Source organism: Molossus molossus, unplaced genomic scaffold (genome assembly GCF_014108415.1).
Source record: "Molossus molossus isolate mMolMol1 unplaced genomic scaffold, mMolMol1.p scaffold_m16_p_11, whole genome shotgun sequence".
In the NCBI taxonomy this organism is placed as follows: Eukaryota; Metazoa; Chordata; class Mammalia; order Chiroptera; family Molossidae; genus Molossus; species Molossus molossus.
Window position 1 is genome coordinate 1705315 of NW_023425346.1, and position 16205 is coordinate 1721519.

The following is a 16205-nucleotide window of genomic DNA, read 5'->3' on the forward strand; positions in this document are numbered from 1 at the left end:
GTTGGTTTTAAAATTTGCTACCCTGCATTCAGAAATAGTATAAAAGAGTTAATACCAAAAATACTTTTAATGTCTGACATCTCTTACATTTCACACGGTTCTTTTTATTCAAATATTGTAAATAAAGGTAAACTTGTATAAATTTGAGAATAAACTTTAATTGTTGCCAACTATGATTATCAATTTGTAAATTTACCTTTTGGCCTAATGTGCATTTTTTAATGTAGCCATTAAATTCTTTCTATTTAACCTATTTGTTTCTCTCTGTAAACATTTTTAATCTCAGTTGAATGCTGGGCAGTTTATAATTATGTACAAATGTGTTTTTTTTTCTATCAAGGTTGACTTTTTTGCACATTTTTGGAAGTGTTTAATTTGTACACTGATGTACTACTTTGACCAATAATTGTTGATGTGTGTGTGATCACCGTGAATGTGTGCATTGAACTACTGTCTGTGTCTGTGTTCCAACTTCTTTCCAGATGTAGCCATCGTAACTGCACTGCTATTACAGACTTACATGGACCTTATTGCTTTTACAAAGTATACTTACCTATGGTTCTATCTTTGTTGGAGAACTCAGGAGTTCAACATCACTTTCTGATTTTATATGTATTGTAAAACTCATGAATAAGTTGAGAGTAAGCTTGTAGCTCTGTATCAGGGGATGTGTGTGTGGGGATTCTTTTTCTGTCTGTAGGCACATTTATATATTCCAGTAATTTCTTATTTTCATTTTATTTCTTCATTTTTAGAACTTATTTTACATAAAGGTACTGTTTAGTTAGAACTAAATATATATAAAAGCTTTCTGAGAGATTATTTACTATATGAATATATTTTCAGCTGGCTGATCAAAAATGTTTTTAAAATTTTGTTTTTAACCATTCAAAATATGGTGTATTTCTAGAATTAGGTACAATTTTACTTAGATATCAGTTAAAATACTCTTGCAAGGAAACGCATTGAATTCTCTTGAGAATTCTCAAATGCAAGTTGAGGAAAAAATGGGTTTTAAGCTGTAGCAAAAACACACTGTCCACTAAAATGGCCTTTGAATTCTCAGAGCTATCAAAAAATGTGAGAAGCTAAATTATTGCGAAAAGATGCCAAGATTTTTATATCTCCAGTTTCTCTAGGTGGGCCCTACTGTTGCTTTTGAATGTTTCCTTTATTCTGCCCTAAAGATTTCACCTTCGTTTTCTTTTCTTACTGGATAAGGTCAGACCTCGTTTTTGATTCTCTGCAATTGATTATAAATTGATTTAGAAATGTCCAAAACATACATTGAGTGTCTTTATACTATATTGTGTATGTTAAGTAACTGGCAGAAAAAGAATCGGAAATTAAATTTCCTATCTGACAATGTTATTGTACTTAAGGAAATCCCTGTTTCTAATACGCGGTACCATGTAAAATTACTTGTGTTAGGAATCAAGTCCACTGTTGAAGTTGAATGTCACTAAGCTTATATTATGTTACAAGGAGCCAGTATGATTAAAAACCTCCCAGAAGCCAGATACAGTGGCATATGCCTCATTTCATGCATATTTTGACTTTGTGTTGTTCATTGAAAGTTGTGCTTGTAAAAATGTATAAAATTTCTGAGTTTTACAGTTTTTATGTATTTGTTTTTCTTGCTGGTAAATAGCTTTTAAACAACCTAATGTGAAAGAAACCATGTTTATATTTTGTTTTTGATCATTGACTTTGTTTATATGGAAATTTGTATATTGTTGGCACACATCTTTATTTAGATTTATCATGCATGAAGGCTTGCAATAATTAGCACAATAAAATTGCTTTTTTTTTTACATGTTCATTTTTTTTTTTAAAGATTGTGGTGCAAAGGGTTACTCTAAGTAACCTGGATTATGGAATATAAATGAATGGCACTTTGAGTGTTAATAAAGCTAATATTTATTTCCACTGTGATTGGTTTGTCCAGATCTGTTCTTGGACACCGTACGTTCGCAGTTGTCCCTTCTTTGCCTACGTTGATCACTTTCTAGGAGACCAAGCACAGACTAATCTAGAATGTCCTACCCAACAGGCTCTGGCACAGCTTTTCCTGGACACTGATTACTCAAGTCAGAAATTAACAGTGATTAAAGATAGCATAAAGCACTGCCTTCGAACTGATCTGTCTTGTTTGTAGCTTCTCGGCCAAGCAGCAGTGCCAGAGCATCAGGACTTGTTGTAACAGCTCGCTCCTGAACTCTTAAAAACAAGCTACTAAGCTACTTTTTTTACATAGCATGAACAAAGCCTACTTAGTCAAAATGTAAGGAATGGATGAACCCACAGTATTGGAGATCATTTAAATTAATACTTTCACATAGAGGACAACTTAGCAATGCAAATTAAAAGCCTCAGAATCTTGTTATTTTCTGATCAGCAATTCTGTAGGAACTATTTCTGTGGCAATGATTGCAGATGTGCTGAGATACAGCTACAAAAGCCCCAGATCGTGGCTATGTCTGACAATGGGGGATACCGTAACCAAGTACCACAAACGGGGTGCCTTGTAACGTCAGACATTTGTCTCAACTCGAGGCTAGGAGTTTGAAATCAAGGAGTCGGTTTGGCCTATACTGCCTCTGAAACCCACAGGGAATCTCCCTGCTTCCTGGCTTCTGGTAGCCCCAGGTTTTCCTCGGTTCATGGCAACAGCTGCTGTCTTTGCCATTGGTCTTCACGTGGTGTGCTCCCTCTTTGTGGCTATCCCTCTGTGGGTGTCTTCTGTTTTTATAGGGACACCACAGTCTTACTGGATTAGGGCACACCCTGATGACCTCATTTTAACTTGATTACCTCTAAAAACCATTTACAAATAAGGTCATATTCTCAGGTGCTGGAGGTTAGGACATCAAAGTATCTCTTTGGGGGGAATGCAAACCCATTATAGTCTGTTCTGTGGCCCCTAAAAATTCATATTCCACCCACATGCAAAAGACATTCACTCCATCCCACCATATTTATCCCAGTCTTAATCATTCCGGCAAGTCCAGTATTTTGCCTTAAACACCATCAACTCAAATATCATCTAAATCATTCAAATCAACAATGGGTTAGACTTGGTGTATGATCCATTCTGGGGCCAAACTCTTTTTCATCTGTGAACCTATCAACCCAGATTGCTTACCTGCTTTCAGGTGGGACAGGTGAAGGATAGACATTCTGTTTTAGAAGGGAGAAAGCAACAGGAAAAATGCCTGGGTCCCAAGCAGGTCTGAACCCTAACAGGGCTAACAGACTCCACTCGATTTTAAGATTTGAGGAGAGTCCTCACTGGCCCATGCTTTGTCCTGAGGAGCCCACTAGGGTAGTGGCATTGTTCCCTCAGAACCAAGGGGGTGTCCCGGAATCATTCAACCTGCACTTGTGCCTATGCCTTCCTGGCAGCTGCAGCCCTGCTGGCCTCTGATCTGTCTTCAGGTCGCTCTTTCCTTTCCTTTTCCTTTATTGCTTTGAGAGAGAGAGGGGGAGACAGAAACATTGACGAGGGAGAATATTGATTGGGCACCTCCTGCATAAACCCCACTGGGGATTGGGCCTACAACCTGGGCATGTGCCCCGACTGGGGATTGAACCAGTGACCTCTTGGTGCATGGGTCAACAATCAACCACTGAGCCACACTGGCTGGGCTCTTTCCTTTTCTTGAAGTAGAACATGTTTGTATCCAAACAGCTCTATCCCATTCCTGCCCTAGAATTCCATAAGTCTGACAGCCTTCCTTCATTTGGTCCCATCCCTGTCCCTTTCCAAGCTAGCAGGGTTTCTGCTGACAGTTGACCCATAAATCACAAGCCTAATCTCTTTAGCAAATAGTTGTCCAGCCACACACCCTGGTGTTCTCTCCAGAGCATATTTTCTCATTATTTGTAGAATGATTAGGATGAGAATTTTCTAAATCTTCCATTTCTGGGTGTTCTATTTTTGTTTTTTGCTTAACAATTCCTTCTTCAATTTATCTCTCTCCTCACATTACTATTAGTAGCAAGGAGAATCCACGTTGAACCTTCAACTTGCATTTGGAAGTTTTTTCAGCTAAATAACCAGTGTCATCACTTTACAAGTTCTCTACCACTTTGTAACAAGGACCACCTTCCCTCTAGTTTCTAATGACATTCCTCCCCGAGCACTCCGCAGTCTCCTTTAATATCCATGTTTCTAGCAACAGTCTCTTCAAGGCAATCCTGGCTTTTCCCATTATGCATCTCAAAATTCGTCCACCGTCTATCCGTCACCCAATTTCAAAGCAACTCCCACATTTTCAGTCATGCGTTACAGCAGCATCTCACTTCATTTAACAAAATTTGTGTTAGCATTCTCCAGGGAGGCAGGACTTCTGAATTTCCCTCTAGAGACAGAATTTTTGTTTTCCTTGGGAAACTTGTCTTTGCTCTTAGGGCTTTCAACTGAGTGGACGGGGCCCACTCGTGCGGAAGGCATTCTGGCTTACTTAATGTCTACTGATTGTAAATTGTTCATTGTATCTAAAAAAGTACCTTACTAGTGACATTATGATTGGTGTTTGACAAAACAACTGAACTCCACAGCCTAGCCAAGTTGATCATCACAGGGATTAAGCAAATGTATTGCAGGAGATCCTGGAACTCTTACATTATCGATTAAGAGAGAGTAAGTTACATGGGATGTATACTAGGATCACAATATTATTTAAAAATAGAAAAATATTGGAGTATCACTCAAGTGGTTGGTGGAATTATAAGTGATTTTTTTGCTTATCCGTAATTTTATTTTTTAAGAAATTTTATTGATTTTAGAGAGAGAGGAAGGGCGAGGGAGAGAGAGATAGAACATCGATTGGCCGCCGCCTGCATGTCCCCCACTGGGGATCAGGCCCACAACCTAGGCATGTGCCCTGACTGGGAATTGAACCAGCGACCTCCTGGTGCATGGGTCAACACTCAACCACTGAGCTACACCAGCTGGGCTGCTTATCCATAATTTTAAACTTTTGTGATAAAAGTGGATATTTTCTCTTAGCACAAAACATTTTTTTTCTTTTTCTCAGCTTTATTGAAATATAATTGACATATAACATTGTGTAAGTTCAAGGTATACAGTGTGTCGATTTGATACACATATACTATAATATGATTACTACCACAGCATTATCCATCATACCACATAATTACTATTTCTTTTTTTGTGGTGAGAACATTAAGATGTACATACTGTCTTAGCAACTTTCAAGTATAATACAGCATTATAACTATTACCACCATCCTCTAAGTTAGATCCCCAGAACTCACTCTTTTCAATGGAAGTTTTACTCTTTCACTTCTTCCCATTTCCCCCACCCCTCAGACCCAGGTAAATACCACGTGACTCTGTTTCTGTAAGTTTAGTTTTTATTTTAGATTTCACATATAAATGAGATCATACAGTATTGTCTTTCTCTGCCTGAATTATTTCTTTTATGCATAATGCCCTCAAAGTCCATTCATGTCATCACAAACATCAGGATTTCCTTCTTTCTCATGGCTGAATACTGTTCCATTGTGTGTGTGTGTGTGTGTGTGTGTGTGTGTGTGTGTGTGTGTTGCTTCCACATCTTGGCTATTGTGAATAATGCTGCAATTAACATGTGAGTGCAGCTCTCTCTTCAAGATTTTGTTTTCATTTCCTGTGGGTACCCAGAAGTGGAAACCCTGGATCGTATGCTAGTTCTATTTTTAAATATTTTGAGGACCCTCTGCACTGTTTTCTATGGTGGCTGAACCAATTTACATTCCCACAAACTGTGCACAAGTATTCCCTTTTCTCCTCATCACTTATGAATTAACATTTTTTTATCTCTTGTCTTTTTGATGATAGCCATTCTAACAGGTATGAGGGGGTATCTCATTGTGGTTTTGATTTGCAGTTCCCTGGTGATTTGTGATGTTGAGCATCTTCTCATGTACCTGTTGGCCATTTGTATTCTTCTTTGGAAACATGTCCATTCAGTTCCTCTGCCCAATTTTTAGTTAGATTGTTTTTTTTTTATTGAGTTATATGAATTTTTAATATATTTTGGGTATTAACTCCTTATCAGATATATGGTTTGAAGATATTTTACCCCATCCTATAGGATTTTTCATTTCGTTAATTTTCTGTTGTTGTGCAGAACTTTTTAATTTTCATGTAGTCCCACTTATATATTTTTGCCTTTGTTGTTTGTGTTTTTGTTTTCATATCCAAAAATGCTGCAAAGACCAATGTCAGAGAGACTTTTTTCTATATTTTCTTTTAGGAGTTATATGGTTTCAGGTCTTATATTTAAGTCTTTAATCCATTTTGAGTTAATTTTTGTGAGTGGTGTAAGATATGGGTCTAATTTCATCCTTCTGCATGTGGTTATCCAGTTTTCTTAACATATTTATTGAAACGACTGTCTTTTCCCGATTGAGTATTTTTGTTAAGTATTAGTTCACAAATTTTTTCTTAATTATAAAAATGTTAGTCATTTTTTAAAAATTTACCTTTATTGTTGAAAGTATTATAGATGTCCTTTCTTTTATCCCCATTGACCCCCTCAACCCTCGGACTATTCTGCAATAACCAATTTGTACTTCTTGACCCCTTCACCTTTTTCACCCATCCCCTCTTCCCCCCTCCCATTTGTCAACCAACAAAAAATCCTCTGAACCTATGAGTCTGTTTCTGTTCTGCTTGTTCATTTTGTTTGTAGATTGTTGATAGATATGTACTTATTGCCATTATACTGTTTATATTTCTCTTCCTCTTCCTTTTCCCTCTCCTCTTCTTCTTCTAGAAGACCTTTTAACATGTCATATAATACTGGTTTGGTGATGATGAAGTCCTTTAGCTTTTTCTTGTCTGGGAAGCTCTTTATATGTCCACTGATTCTAAATGACAGCCTTGCAGGATAGAGTAATCTTGGTTGTAGGTCCTTGCTGTTCATCATCTTGAATATCTCTTGCCACTCCCTTCTGGCCTGCAAAGTTTCTTTTGAGAAATCAGCTGACAGTCTTATGGGAGCTCCCTTGTAGGTAACTAACTGCTTTTCTCTCGCTGCTTTTAAGATTCTCTCGTTGTCTTTAACCTTTGGCATTTTGATGATAATGTGTCTTGGTGTGGGCCTCCTTGGGTTTATCTTATTTGGCACTCTCTTTGCTTCCTGGATTTGTATGTTTCCTTCTCCAAGTTAGGGAAGTTTTCTGTTACTATTTTTTCAAATAGGTTTTCTATTTCTTGCTCTCTCTTCTCCCTCTGGCACCCCCATGATGCAAACATTGGTACACTTGAAGTTGTCCCAGAGACTACTTACACTATCCTTTTTTTTTTTCTGATTGGGTGTTTTTCGCTCTCTTATATTCCAAATTGATGGTCTGCTTCTTGGCTTCACCTACCTTACTGTTGATTCCCTGTAAAGTATTCTTTTTTTTTTTTCCTCACCCGAGGACATTTTTCTTTTTGTTCTGGTGGAGTGGGAGGGAGAGACAGGAACAGAGAGAGAGAGAGAAACATCGATGTGAAAGGGACACATCGAGTGGCTGCCACCCGCACGACCAACCAGGGCCGGGGACAAACTGCAACCGAGGCAAGCGCCCTTAGCAGGAACCAAACCCGGGCCTCTCGGGACCGCAGGTCGACGCTCTAACTGCTGAGCCAAACTGGCCAGGGCCTTGTAAATTATTCTTTATTTCAGTTAGTGCATCCTTCATTTCTGACTTGTTCTTTTTTATGCTCTTGAGGTCCTCACTAAGTTCCTTGAGCATCCTTAAAACCAGTATTTTGAATTCTGTATCTAGTAGATTACTTGTCTCCATTTTTAGTTCTTTTTCTGGAGTTTTGTTCAGTTCTTTCATTTGGGGCATGTTTCTTTGTCTCCTCATTTTGGCTGCTTCCCTGTGTTTGTTTTTATGTATTAGATAGAGTTGCTATGTCTCCTAGGCTTCCTAGGGTGGCCTATTATAGTAGGTGTCCTGTGGGTCCAGTGGCACAGTGGCCTTCCTGATCACTCCAGCTGGGCCCTCAAGGTGCACCCCTTGAATGGACTGTACATCCTTCTGTTGTAATTGAGTCTTGACTGCTGTTGGTACATCAGTGGGAGGGATTTACTCAGGCTGATCAGCTGCAAGGACTGGCTGTGGTCACTACCACTGACTTCTGACCACCTTGGAGGATCAACTGTATAGGGGCTCATCACACAGAGCAAGACTTACTTCAGCAGGGCTCTGGTACCCACTGAGTCCACCATTTGAGTGTGTCACTTGTGGAGGTGGTTGGGTGGTGGTGCTTCAACGTGGTCTGAAGCTGTCCACTAGGTGTGCTGGCTCTGGGACCTCCTGGAAGGTGCAGGCCAAGGTCAGCCACTACCTGTGTTCTACCTGGAGCCACCAGGCCATAAGCTACAAAGCAATCTGAGATGGCTGCTTCTTATGCTGGGTTGGCAGTGCCCAGACTAGGCCAAGTTGTAAACCAAGGCTGGCTGCTGCTAGTGCTGGGCCTGGGGCCACTTAGCAAGAGGTGTGGAGTTTGCTGAGGCTAGATGCTACTTGAGAGAATTTAGGGAAATCTGAAGCAGGAGCCAAGGCCAGCCATTCCTGTGATAAAGGCATTGGAACCCTGAGCTGGGAGGCCTGGTTTGGGACTGGGACCCCTTGCTCTTCAGTGGAGACCTCCACAACATAGATATCCCTCTTGAGAGCTTCCAAAAGGACCTGTGTTTGGCCCTGGCAGGGTGTCTCAGTTGGTAGGAGTGTTGTCCCATACACCAAAAGGTTGTGGGTTCAATTCTTGGTTAGGGTACATGCCGAAGTTGCAAGCCAGATCCTGGGTTGGGGTGCGTACGGGAGGCAATGAATCGGTTTCTCCCCACCTTCCTCTCTCTCTAAAAATCAATAAAAACATATCCTTGGGTGAAGATTAAAAAAATTTTTTTAAAAAAGGACATATGTTTGCCCTGGCCAGTTCGGCTCAGTGGTTAGAGTGTTGGCCCGTGGACCAGAGAGTCCCAGGTTCGGTTCCCACTAAAGGTATGTACTGTGGTTGCAGTTTGTCCCTGGCTCTGGTTGAGGTTGTGTGGGTGGCAACCACTCGATGTGTCTTTCATGTCAATATTTCTCTCTTTCTCCCTATCTGAAGATTAAAAAAAAATAAATAAATAAAAGGACATGTTTGCCTGGCTGGTGTGGCTCAGTGGTTGAGCATAAATCCATGCGCCAAGAGGTCACCAGTTCGATTCTTGGTCAGGGCACATGCTCAGATTTTGGGCCAAATCCCCAGTGAGGGCATGCAGGAGGCAGCCAATCAGTGGTCTCTCTCATTTATGTTTCCATCTCTCTCTCTCTCTCCCTTACTCGCTCTCTAAACAATAAAGAAAAAAAAGGAGCCTTCTTTTTAAAATAAATAAATAAAAAAGGACATACATTTAACAAAACATTTCTATTTCTCAGAATTTGCTTTTAAGAAAACAACCCAATGCCTGGCCAGTGTGGTTCAGTGGCTTTAGCGTCGCCTCATGGACTGAGAGGTCCAGTTCAATTCTCAGTCAGGGCATATGTCCAGGTTGCAGGCTTAATCCCCAGTAGGGGGCACATAGGAGGCAGCCAATTGATGTTTCTCATTTTGATGTTTCTATCTCTCTCTCCCTCCCTCTTGCTCTAAAAAAATCAATAAAAACATTAAAAAATGAAAAAGGAATACAACCCAAGATGCATTTAAAGGTTTACATCCCATGATATTCATCATGGATCTACAATCCCAATGCCCTTAAATCAGGGCTTGGGTAAATACATTACAATCTTGCCATACAATAGAAAATTGGTCATTAGGCATTCATTTTAATGAGGGGTGAACAAAGCTTATGTTAGGGTGACAAAGTTATATATATCCAAGTAATACCTTCATGGTGTAAAAACATCTACAGAAAAAAAAGTCTGGAAGAAAATAAGCCAAAATGCAGATAGCTAGAGGTGTTACATATGATTTAAATAGCCTGCGCTATTCTTTTCTTTGTTTTCCAAGACTTTTGCATGACATGAATTGGAGAAAATATTAAAATGCAAAAGCCAGTTTTAAAGGGTTGGCTCCTCCGTTTCTCGAGTAAGTGAAACGTATGCAGAGCAGGGACCAGCACACCAATTCACTGAAGGCCATTTCCCTGGAAACTGATCTCTGCATGGTAAGTCCTGTGGCTGAGTCTCAGTCTATTTGCTCAGCTGACCAGCAGCATCTAACACATTAAATAGTCACTCCACCTTGAAATAAAAGGAACTGAAGGCAGCACTTCCAGGACTCCTGATTTTCCTCTCTGACTATGCCGAAATTGGGGCTGCCCAATTCTCCCGCACCTTCCAGGCTCTTCACTAATGTGTTCTCAGACCTGTCCTCTACCTACATTAATTCCCTAGGCAACCTCAATTCGTTCTATAGCTTCACTAACACAGCTATATTGACAGTTCCCCAAATCATATTTCTAAGGCCCAAAACTTCATACTTACATCCAACTGCTTTATTTAAAAGAAAACAAAAACGTTTTTTTATTAATTTTTTTTTTAGTGAGAAAGGGGGAGAGAGAAACATTTATGTGAGAGAGAAACATCTATCCTCTGCCTCCTGCATGCCCTCCACTGGGGATTTGGCCCACAACTTGGGTATGTGCCCTGAGTGGGAATCAAACAGGTGCCCTCTTGGTGCCTTGGTTGAGCCCAACCACTGGGCCCCAATAGGACTTTGTAATCAGAGCAGCCTGTGAGGTTACTTTTCCTAACTGGGCTTGTCGATTTATTATAGATCCCCATTTTGCTTGCTACACTTAACTGCCAAACCTGTTATAGACCCTGAGAAAGAAGTCACCTACTAAAAGGTCTCCTAGTGGTTAACTGGGCTCACATTAAAAACCAAAACTGAAACCAAAACAAAAAAAAACCCCAGAGCCTAGAAGGAATCGCTCATGCAAACGCACTTTGAGAGCCTGCCCTGAACTCAGTGCCTCCCGCGCTAGCGCTTATAGAGGAGTTGCTGGAGCCCTGTCCGGTTTGGCTCAGCGGTTAGAGCATGGCCTGCGGTCCAGGGAGACCACTGAGGGCACTTTGCAGTTTGTCCTGCCCTGGTTGGGTCGGGCGGGTGGCAGCCACTGGATGTGTCCCTTTCACGTCGATGTTTCTCTCTCTTCCTCTCTCCCCCTCCCACTCTATCTGAACAAAAAATGAAAAAATGTCCTCGGGTGAGGATTAAAAAAAAAAAAAAAAAGAGTTCCTGGAATCCTATTTCAACCAGAAGGACCGAGCCTTTGGTCCAGCCAGAACAGTGCTTCTGGACTGAAACTAGGCTTTGGAGTTCTCACTGAGGACGGCCTCATAGGGCCCAGGGATGAAAACCTGTTTGTACGGCAGCTATCCTCTGGCTCAGGGGGCACACACTCCCTTTGCACAGAAGGCTGGAGACTGGGTTTTGGGAGCAGGAGCACCAGACTGGCCTCTGGGCCTAGCGCCCGGAAAGCAAGCGGAGCCAGCAGCTGGACAGCCTGGCGCTGCCGGCGGCATCGCATGGCCTGCGGGATCGCACCGGGCATGTTTCCCGGTTCAGGGCGCCGGCACCGAACCGGCCCCAGGGACCCCGTTGACGCGGGTGCCGCCCGTGGGTGCCGCCGCAGCCGGGCCCCCCTCCCCCTCCCCCTCCCCCCCTCCCCCTCCCCCTCCGCTCTCTTCCTTCGCTCTTTGGCTCCAACAGCACCACGTGGGGGAGATTCCGGGCGCCCTGGCCGCCCCGCGGGGCCCGGTCACTTGGCCTTGGCACTTGACACCAGCGTGTTCACGGCCATCGTCCGCTGGGACGAGCTGGGGAGGCCTGGTCCGCCCTGTTCCCGTCCGACAGGGGGAGCGGAGCGGCGCCCGACGACCGGGCAAGGCGCTCGTGCAGTTCCTCAGAGGCCGGAAAGGACGGCGGGCGACGGGATCCCGGAGGCGGGACTTCCGGTGAGGTCGCCGAGAGTTTCCGGCGTGAACCGGAAGTTTCCGGGGAGCGCCGCCAAGCAGGAGGCAGCACGGCCGCGTCATGGGCAAGAGGGACCGGGCGGACCGCGGTGAGCGTGGGCTCCCGAGGGGCCGCGGGGCAGGCGGTGAGCCTGGGCCGCGCCGCTCACGCCCGTGCTCTCCCCGCAGACAGGAAGAAGTCCAAGAAGCGGCACCACGAGGATGAGGAAGAGGAGGAGGACGACGCCCCTGGCAACGAGCCTCCGGAGGCGGTGCCTTCGGCCGCCGGGAAGCAGGTGGACGAGTCCAGCACCAAGCTGGACGAGTATGGAGCCAAGGACTACAGGCTGCAGATGCCGCTGAAGGGAGATCACGTCTCCCGGCCGCTCTGGGTGGTGAGCACAGTCCGGCCTGGCGGGAGCCTGTGGCGCCAGCGCGGACCCTGGGGTGCACACCTGGCGGAGCGCGGGGCGAGCTTCAAGTAGGCGCTGCGCGCTGCGAGCTGCCCCGGATAAGGCTGCGCAGGTGTGCACACCTGGCAGAACGGGGGCTGAGCATCACGCAGGCGCTGCGAGCTGCCGCACATAAGGTTGCACAGGCGTGCACACCTGTCAGAGCACAGGGGAGTGTGGAGGCGCTGCGAGCTGCCGCAGAGAAAGCTGCGCAGGTGTGCACACCTGTGTGGCGGGCTCAGCTTCAGTTCTGATCCCTCTTCTTACTCTTTTCTCTCTGGCTAGACCAGATTTGCGCATACTTTTATCTACTGAATAAATGGCATTTACTAGGTAGCATTGTAATTCCCCACTTGAAAAAAAATCAATGGAAGACATGTTTGCTAGGCAGTATTTTTGTTTGACTTGAAGTAATGAATATTGTACGTTCATTTGAAATCTAGCCAAAAGGTAACTTGAGGATAGCTATAGTAAGGTGAGTCTCCCTGCGAAGAAGAGTGGGACGCAGCTACTGATGTTGCAAACTCCTAGTATCTCATCAAAGGAACAGGCCCCACAGTTGGCTGAAGGGGTTCTTACCAAAACGTCCCTGGTGTTGGATAGGTTAAAGATGACTTTTTGGGCAGCATATCTTTTATAGGGAATGCCATGGAAAAGAGTCTAATAGTCTTTGCAACTCATGAGTTTCCTTGTCTGTGTCCGTTTGGTGTTTCTCAGGCTCCTGATGGACACATTTTCTTAGAAGCCTTCTCTCCAGTTTACAAATATGCGCAAGACTTCCTGGTGGCTATTGCAGAGCCAGTGTGCCGACCAACCCATGTGCACGAATACAAACTGACTGCCTACTCCCTGTATGCAGCTGTCAGTGTTGGGCTGCAAACCAGTGACATCACCGAATACCTCAGCAAGCTCAGCAAGACAGGAGTCCCTGATGGAATCCTTCAGTTTATCAAGGCACGTGGGGGCAAAGTTGTTAACATAGTAGTAGTCAAGAAAATGCTATTCAGCCCTGGCTGGGTGGCTTAGTTGGTTGGAGCATTGCCCTGTGCACCCAAAGGCTGCAGGTTTGATTCCTGGTCAGGGCACATACCTAGGTTGTGGGTTTGATCTCTGGTCGGGGAGGTAACTAATCAATGTTTCTATCTCACATCGATGTTTCTCTCTCTCTCTCAAATTAATAAAAACATATCCTTGGGTGAGAATTTAAAAAAAAGAAAAAATGCCATTTAGATCTAGTGGGAGGAGCATAGTAACTGTTTACTCCAGCTGCTGCTCCTGTGGACCCAGCATTGAGTTCTTGCTGAGGCCACACTCCCGGTGGCTGCTCTCAGCCAGTGGGTACTCACACAGTGGGGACAGTAATTCAAGCCCACTCTGGCCAGTGTTGTTGAAGAATGCAGCCCAAAGTTAATGGTGTTATCGACTGAATTGTGTACCCTTCAAAATTAGTATCTTGGAGCCCTATCCACTAATGTGCTGTATTTGGAGTAAGAAAGTAAGTTAAATGCGGTTGTAAGAGTGGGCCCCTGATCCAAGGGTTAGGGTTCTCGTAGGAAGTGCCGTCCACAGGCTAGTGTGCTCTTTCTCTGCCTGTGCGCAGGGAAGAGGTCACGTGAGCACACAGCGAGAAGGCAGCCCTTGAGAAGGCAGCCCTTGAGAGCCGGGGAATCTGCACTGGAACGGAGTCACTGGCACCTTCACTATGGACTTCTAGAAATCAGTTTCTGTTGTTGAACCACCCAGTCCGTGTTGTTCTGCTTAACAGCCCAAGTGGACTAATACAGATGATAAACTCCACCTGAGGGTGAATCTCTGCATCAGACAATAGCAGTTTTCATTAGGAAAAGTCAAAAAGGACTGCAAAGTGGTTGGGTTCCTTGTGAAGAGCAGTTGGACATGCTTGGGTTTATTCTGAGAGATGTGGATGCCTTTCAGAAGAGATAGATAGTGGGTTTGGTTGCCCTCTGCCGATCTGACGGGAGCTGGATTCAGACCCCTGAGTCTGAGTGGCAGAAGATGGGCCACAGGCCTCCAGTACAGTGGTGCATCTGGTTCTGAGAAGCTGGCAGGGCCCTGGAGCGAGTTCTCTGCTTTTGTGATGTGGAAGGCTGCCCAGGGAGAAGGGCCTGCACCTTGCTGGAAGGACCCACATCAGCACCCTGCTGCACTAGGCGAGGCTGGGCGCTGCCTGGAGGAATGCGGGTGTTGGCACAGCGCAGTGGTGAGGAGAAGGGCAGCAGTGAGACAGGCAGCAGCCTTGGGTCTGAGGGGTGGCTTTTCATGGACACCACACAGCCTCTGCTACAGTCCACCTGAAGACGGGGCAGCCTGGGAGGGTGTGCGTTGTCTTCTCTGCGTGAAGAAGCTCGTGAGCTGGTTGGAGAAATGTGGACATTGTGAGGAGGCTGGGAGGCTTGGCACCAACTTACACAGCATGCACTTACTGAGCACACTCACTGGCCAGCTTTGTGCTGGGCGCTGCAGTGATGATGTGGCGGGAGGGACCTGGGGACCAGGTCAGGGCCTGTGCGAGTGCAGAAGAAAGGGAAACTAAAGATTTTATGCCATGTGTTTTTTTTTTTTTTACGCCTTGTTTTATTAACTGAGGGCTGTGCATCGGAATTAGCCAGGCAAGAGGAAGGTTTGCTCTCGAAAAGAATAGGCTGATAGGAGAAGCTCAGTTAGGCAGCTCTGACCCCGTTAGGATCGTGCATTGAGTTTTCTTGTACCAACAAACTTCACTTGGCTGGTGGGTGGTAGGATGTGCCCAGTGACGAATGTGTTCCCGGTGGCTGCGTGGTGCTCATTTCCTGTTTGATTTGTTGCTCTTTGCAGCTGTGTACTGTCAGTTATGGGAAAGTCAAGCTGGTCCTGAAGCACAACAGGTAAGGGACGGTCACTGCCACCACCTTCCCCTGGCAGTGGAGGTGGGCTCAGTTCCCAGCTTAGTTATCTTCAAAGTATGGCTTTGCCCACAACCGTCATGTTATATTGTGGCCAGTAGCTCATAGCTCAGAGTTATAAGCCAAGGGTCACGGGAAAGTGAGAAGGTAGAGAGAGGCACGAGGCCACTGTTTCTGGGCCATGTAATTGAGCAGTAGAACCTTCTGAAAATGGTGTGCTGGTCAGCAAGGCACATCCATCCTCTTGTAGGTACTTCGTTGAGAGCTCCCACCCTGATGTGATTCAGCATCTTCTCCAGGATCCAGTGATTCGGGAGTGCCGCCTGCGGAGCTCTGAGGGGGAGGCGATGGAGCTCCTCACGGAGACCTTCACCAGCAAATCTGCTGTGCGTGAGCTCTGGGTGCCTGGGGTGGGGCGTTTAGCGTTGCAGTCCTCTCAGGTGCTACGAGGTCAGTGTTTGCAACCTGGTGGCTGCGCAGTGTTCTGGTCACTTGAGGTCTTGCTCGGTGACAGCAGGTTGGAACACTGCATGTGAATGTAGATCCGTCTTTCTAACAGATCGCAAAGACTGCTGAAGGCAGTGGCGGGCCCTCCACTTCTCGGGGGACAGATCCGCAGGGCAAAGCTGACATCCCCACAGACCTGATTGACTTCTATGAGCAGATGGACAAGGATGAGGAGGAAGAAGAAGAGACACAGACTGTATCTTTTGAAGTCAAGCAGGTTGGTTTCTTCTATAAGTTCGGCTGGAAGTTGGTCCAGCCCTGCAGACTCGTCTGTAGCCTAGGAGGAAGGAATGTCCCCCTCCCCGTGTCTGGGCTGTAGCCCCTTTCTTCCCAGTGGAGTGAGGTCTGCACGTACCATTCCTCAGGCTGCTGGGCCAGCCCCTACAAA

At 45.1% G+C, this 16205-nt stretch overlaps 1 protein-coding gene across 2 annotated transcripts in view; it reads left to right on the forward strand.

The window, feature by feature from the left end:
* The first annotated feature begins 12009 nt into the window (after positions 1-12009).
* The window catches only part of ERCC3 (ERCC excision repair 3, TFIIH core complex helicase subunit), a 30944-nt gene continuing 26748 nt past the window's right edge, over positions 12010-16205 (forward strand). For both annotated transcript variants that reach the window (XM_036254657.1, XM_036254658.1), the window contains exons 1-6: positions 12010-12065; positions 12145-12350; positions 13125-13361; positions 15243-15292; positions 15561-15696; positions 15870-16034. In XM_036254657.1, coding sequence (XP_036110550.1) covers positions 12038-12065; positions 12145-12350; positions 13125-13361; positions 15243-15292; positions 15561-15696; positions 15870-16034 — 822 coding nt within the window. In that variant the 5' untranslated portion in view covers positions 12010-12037. The remainder of the gene's footprint in view (positions 12066-12144; positions 12351-13124; positions 13362-15242; positions 15293-15560; positions 15697-15869; positions 16035-16205) is intronic.